Genomic DNA, 6,123 nt, shown 5'->3' with positions numbered 1-6,123 from the left:
TTAGTTCTTTTTAATCTAAATTTAAGTTTTTGCAATATCTTCTAAAAATCAGTTGTAAAATCCAAGGGGAGCCACTGCAACATTGTCAATTTTCCTGTTTTAATATGAATAACTTTCTGTTGTCTCAAGATTTTAAGAAAGATCACAATATTTGGAAGCAGTTTAGGTTTTTGTAAACATGACTTTATGAGTTAAAACTGAGGTCACAACTGGCTCCATGATAGCTGGAACCATAGTGGAGTAAAATCACCCAGATGTTGCCTTGTCCATTTTACACAATGACCCAAACAAGAATCTTAGTTTATTCTTTTTGAAGAACTTTATGAATAAACATGTTTACATCAGATGTTTTAAAGAAATGAATAAATGCATGCTTAGTTGAAGTGTGTGTGTGTGTGGGGGCGGGGTCAGCAGGGGACAGTGTGTATGACAATGAAACAAAGAATGAAAATGGGACTACTTTAGATAATTAGGCTGAAATAAGAGAGTGGCCACTCATTATGGCTCCATATTCTACACGGCTCATCTTCAAGGACTCGTCAACAGCTTTGGGCTCTCAGTGCTTAACATGAGAGAAGTTCGTCAAGAGCCTCAAACTTACCTTTGCGTGCAGCATGCCATGACCAGGCCCCTGACTGACTAGTGGTAATATACTGTAGGTAAATACTTAATATATGAAAATCGAAGTCATGAACATACACACGACAGGCAAACATGTAAAATAGTTTATTTTTGTAAATGTTTCTAAATTCAATTCCACAAACTCCATACTCTGTACACTTCAAAAGGCATTTTCAAAAAAAAAAAAGGGGGAAAAAAAAGAAAAAAAAATCTGACTACTTTACACGACCAAGAAAATGTAGCACAAACACACTGGCAGGATGATGTAATATCATACAAGAGAAGAAAAATATCAAGAAACAATTTTGTTACAACCATTCATTGAGAAAATATATACAATTGAGTCTTCGGAAAGTTAAAAAAATACATGCCATATACATTACAAGTTCTAAGACTGTCTCCAAAATTTTACAGTCAACTTGAAATTGTGCACGCAAAAACTCTTCCGTTTCTAAGCATGTGACTTGTGAAGTGTCAGTATAAGAAATATTTCTGATTAAGGAGAATGCCATTTCTGTCCAAAAAGGTAAACACCCCATGGTTCTGAACAAGAGTTCCCCATTCTTTCTGTCACACACTGGTTCGTCCAATTCACATCATGATTAGACGTTTGCACCTTGTTTTAAAAGTAAAGTAAAAACAGAAACAGATAAATACATGTTGGTGTTCCTATTTGTGTTAAAAAGTTAAAAAGTTGTTTTTTGGGTTTCAAAACCTAATTCACAGTTCTTTAAAATGAAACCTGATTAACAGCAAACAGATCACAATGATCTCTTACTATCTGAAGAGTCTCTTTTTTTCTTTGTTTCTGTAACTGATAACTCGTTACGTTAGTCAACAAAAATATTTCTTTTTTGAGTGGTCAAAGTATGTGTAAGTCACAAAACAATACGCTACAATACCTTACTTTTAATACAACAAAAATACTTTGTGAATTATTGTGGTTATATTACAAATTCTGTACAGAATAATCATAATATATACTCTCAAACTGAAATAACGTCCATCTTAAATAAATTTCAATGACAAACAGAACAGAAACAATTCAAAAACACCCAAACATCAAGAAGGTTAAGGTAGTATTTGGTCGGTTATTCCTATAGTTTTCTTTATGTACATTTATACAAAAGTAACAGCATGTCTTCTTCAATCTTCAAAAACAATAGCAATCTAGCCTTCTTCAACTCAGTCTCATCATTTTGAGAATAAAATTCATTCACTCTAATAAATACAAAACCTCTCGAATTCCACACAAATCACATGACGGAGACCTATGATAAAACTGACTCATGGAATCAAGTATTTTAAAAGTTTGTGTTTGTGTGTGTGTGTGTGTGTTTTATTTTTGTTTTTTTTTTAGTTTTTCTTTTTTTTTTTAGTGCAAGTTAATATTCCCTTCGCAGTATTCATTGCTGTACATTCCTCATTCAGTGATGTCTACATTTAGTCATACGGTATACATTAACAGTATGAAACAAAAGGGCCTGCCCTTAGTAAGCAATAAGGCCGCACCCTGCACAGTGCTTTCTCATTCGCTGGTGGATTCCTCACCCCATGTACACCAAACAAACACACAGATACATACAGACAGAGAGGGGCATCTCACACAACACAGCCCCCCACATATGGCACAAGTCACATCCTGCTACTGTGTTACATTTTCCCTTCCTCCACCCGTGATTTTCCCATAATCTTAATGAACGAACATGTAAAATTCATTCATCTCCTCCAAGGGTTCAGGCCTTCTGCTTATTCATGAAATGACTTTAGTGTGAAGCATTTTTTTCCTCTGTGCAGAGATCACAGCATCCACACACTATAGCAAGGAATGCATTTAGGTTTGTCGTTTGCTCTTAGTTAATCCACTTCCTGCATTCAGGAGCTGCACAGTGGCAGGCGATCTTGTGCTGACCTGCCATAGTGTCGAACTGGTAGTCGAAACTCAGCTGGAGACAGAAAGGGACACAAACATCAAGTCTTTGGCATCACAGGCGCACATTTAACACCAATACCAAGTCATATTAAAGAAAAGGACACTCACCTCCTCTCCTTTTTCAACTCTGCGAACGCAGCTGATGATGATTTTATAACCCCTTTCAAATGTCACCACCTCAGCAACACAGTTTGGGACACAAGAGTGGTTGATATATCTGGATAAGAGATATAAAAAAGAGATTCATTTCATATCACACAAAATCCAACACATTACTATAAAGTAAACAGCGGTGGCTCAGGTGGCTCGTCCAGCGATTAGAGGGACGGTTGTCTGATGCCCAGCTCCTCCTGCCACGTGTCATTGTGTCCTCGGAGAAGATCCTGAACCCAAACACTGTCCTTGATGGCTGTTCCAGCAGTGTGTGAGTGTGTGTGAGGATGTGATTTGTGGATGCGGAAGTATTGTGCAGTGCTCTGAGTGCTAAGTAAGACTGCTTTTAAAATGCAAGTCCATTTACCATATCTTCTATTCTATAATCAAATTTATTGCAAATGGCAAGATTGTTTTGTTTAATAGTTCTGAATTCCAGAAAAAGAAGGGTAAATTGTATTTTTTGTTTAAATTCCAGTAACAACTGCTTAAATATAATCAATCACCTTAATACAAATGTGTGTATGGCATAGGCCAATTTCTTAAAATGACTTGCACAATGCTTCTAATTTGGGCAATATTAGGCATAGTAGGATGAATGGTGTGTCATCTTCAAATACTTAATCCAATTCTTTTAATGCACAATCACAGCATGTTGCCACAGCTGGAAGTCCGGGAGCATGAAAGAGGCTCATGCACACATCCATTACTAAACTGTCACAGTTTGAACTATTAGGTCCAGTGTCCATTTCTAAAAGAAACTCAGGCCTGTATCAGTTTAATGTTACTTTCATGTGAGCAGGCAAAGACAGTAATCCAGGGGCTCAACAGTGGCAAACTATGTACACACAACACCCAGGAAGAAAGTGAGGTTAATAGAAATTGTGTGAACGTACAAACTACAACCAATATGCTGATTATGTGTAATATAAAATAGGCTAAAAGTCCCACAGCCGGACAGTGCCCATGAAATCTCACTGTACCTTGCGAGCCCTCCAGTGCGGGAGGCATCAACAACATGTTCGCTGTCGATGCGGAACATGAACACTGCTCGGTTCTGTAGGAGAGAGGGAGAATTTACTTGATGATAAAAAAAACAACTTCAGTCAGAAGTAATTTCAGCTCAAAAAGTACTCGACACAAATGTGTACCTGAGATCTGTAGAGCTTCTCCTTGCTGACGGCAACCTCATTTCGTAGGATGGTTCCATTGTACTCGATCACCATGGTTTGTTTTTCAATGTCTCTGGCAGCAAACAACCCCAAGCCCTGCAAATACATGACATATGTAGCTATTCATTTTGTCCACAAAAAAATCCAGGAGAAATATTTGATTTTAACTGAAAATTAAAATTGCATACATATTTACTCACATGGATGCGGGAGCGGGCAAGGTAGACATTGGCTCTCCACTCACTCTTCATCCAGCGGTACTGAGAGGACCTGGGGTGCACTACTGGAGGCTTGCTGTGGGGGGCACCACCTTCACCCTGGGCCACATTCTGGTTAGACCTTGCATTGCTGCTGGATACAGCCTGTGGATGTGGCCTTTAATTTGAAAGGGAGGGGGGATTGTGAGAAAAACAATATAAACAAAAAACAGTAATTCAATAATATTTTTGGGAAAAGTGTAAATTTAGAAAATGCTTGGAAGAATGTGTAAAACCACAGATTAATGTCAGCTTCATCCAACGGTACCTTATCACCAGTGAAATGTAGGGGGAGTTTGTCCTTGGTTGGGCGCGGGCACTGCCAGCTGGATTGAAGATGAGAGGCAACTCCACAAGTGGATTGCGTCCATAACGGAATGAGTACCTGTCACAAGCCTCCACCCCAGGGAGCTGAAGTAAACGAGTACAGAGGAGGTATAAGCTACAGCCTCAACACAACGCTATAGGTTTAAATGATACACTCATTACCAGTGGTAAAAAAAATTAAAAATCAGCTACGTACCGATTCAGTGATTTTGGTGACAGCAGGGACTGTGAGCCCAAACAGGTCCTCTCCTTTCAGGTAGACAGGGAACAGCTTCAGCGTGCCCGAGTCAGTTCTTTTCTCAGCAACAGGACCCAGAACCTTATCCCACACTCCTGTTTACAGCGAGACAAGCACACCCGACAGGTAAAACCTCCACTCTGTAAATGGCTGGAACACGCAACAAACACATGTCTGTCAGGAATACGTGGTCACAAACCTTTGGCTGAGTTGTCGGTCAGGAGCAGGTCCTGGTAGCCCTGTTCGATGACTCTGATGCTAAACTCTGGCAGGCCCTCTCTGTCTTCAACAGAGCAGACGTAGCGGCAACGGCGATTGCCATGGCGCATGCTCCAGTAAATCCGGCAAGCCTCATAGCCGACTGGGTAGATGGCGGTTGCAGAATGGAAAGCTGACATTTGAAACGGGGTTAGTTGGCCCAGGGCGTGTAGCACCAGGCTGCCGACGCGAAAGGTGTATCCCAGCTCAGGCTGCTGCACCGCAGTTGCTATCTGACGCATTTCATCCCTCTGGATGTAGACGCGTCGGAAGACAGCGAAGCAACGTAGCTCGTGCTCCAGCGCTTGTCCCGCTGTTCCCCTTGGCCTGTGGGCGTGACATAGCATGGTCTTGTCCTTGAAGAAGGTGCACTGAGCTTGCAGAGCGCAGGTGAAGTGGTAGACGTTGGTGCAGCGGAGGCGGTGGCAGCCACTGGTGGCTCCGGTCTGCTGGCAGTAGGCGCAGCGCACCGTCTGACCGCGACGCAGCGCCAGCTCCACGTTGATCAGGGCGCCGGCCTGGGTCTCGTACACCTCAGTCGACCACAGGGCGCAGTTTAGGTGAACCCACACATCGAGGTCGAGATTAAGCAACCTGGCAGGGCCATCGGTGATCCCGTCCCCGAACTGGTGGCAGAAACAGCAGCGCCTCTGGTCCCGCAGTAAGACAGGAGGACGCAGGGAGGCCCCGAGTTTCTTCAGAAGCTCGTCGATCTTATCCTCGTCTGGGAGTTGGGAGTTCCCTCTTGGCACCACGACCTGGACAGTCCACTTCCTCCAGCGGAGTCCTTTCTGTCTTTTCCCCTGGTGCCAGCCGTCGTGGGCCCTCGGCCGGGCCTTCAGCTTCACTGTCACTTTGATGGCATCGGACTTTGTCTCCATCTTTGGTGTTTCACCTGCTGTGGGGAAGGGGATAGGCGGGGTGGAGGGGGGAGACTGCTTGGGCTGAAGCTGGGCCAGGCAGTGAACATCCAGCGACGACATGTTGTTACTGTATTGGTGCTGAGTTTTAGAAAGGATCTCGGTTTGCTCTGAGGCTGGAAGGAGGGACACTGATTCCTGAAAATATGATAAAAGCACAATGACAATGAGCAAAACACGACCATCAAAACAACTGCATGTTGTTTAGACTCAATGAGGTGTTTCTGCATGTGCTGCACTGAGA

At 42.6% G+C, this 6,123-nt stretch overlaps 1 protein-coding gene across 2 annotated transcripts in view; it reads right to left on the bottom strand.

Annotated features, from left to right (window-relative positions):
• Window positions 1-1,958: 1,958 nt before the first annotated feature.
• The window catches only part of kmt2cb (lysine (K)-specific methyltransferase 2Cb), a 61,106-nt gene continuing 56,941 nt past the window's right edge, over window positions 1,959-6,123 (bottom strand). For both annotated transcript variants that reach the window (XM_085803805.1, XM_085803806.1), the window contains 8 exons: window positions 4,901-6,017; window positions 4,660-4,796; window positions 4,405-4,547; window positions 4,080-4,254; window positions 3,859-3,975; window positions 3,691-3,764; window positions 2,663-2,771; window positions 1,959-2,567 (listed from right to left, as the gene is read on the bottom strand). In XM_085803805.1, coding sequence (XP_085659931.1) covers window positions 2,475-2,567; window positions 2,663-2,771; window positions 3,691-3,764; window positions 3,859-3,975; window positions 4,080-4,254; window positions 4,405-4,547; window positions 4,660-4,796; window positions 4,901-6,017 — 1,965 coding nt within the window. In that variant the 3' untranslated portion in view covers window positions 1,959-2,474. The remainder of the gene's footprint in view (window positions 2,568-2,662; window positions 2,772-3,690; window positions 3,765-3,858; window positions 3,976-4,079; window positions 4,255-4,404; window positions 4,548-4,659; window positions 4,797-4,900; window positions 6,018-6,123) is intronic.

This window comes from Trachurus japonicus, chromosome 17 (genome assembly GCF_045865225.1).
Source record: "Trachurus japonicus isolate A0001 chromosome 17, Traja_1.0".
Classification (NCBI taxonomy): domain Eukaryota; kingdom Metazoa; phylum Chordata; class Actinopteri; order Carangiformes; family Carangidae; genus Trachurus; species Trachurus japonicus.
This window is presented reverse-complemented; position numbering and strand designations above follow the sequence as displayed.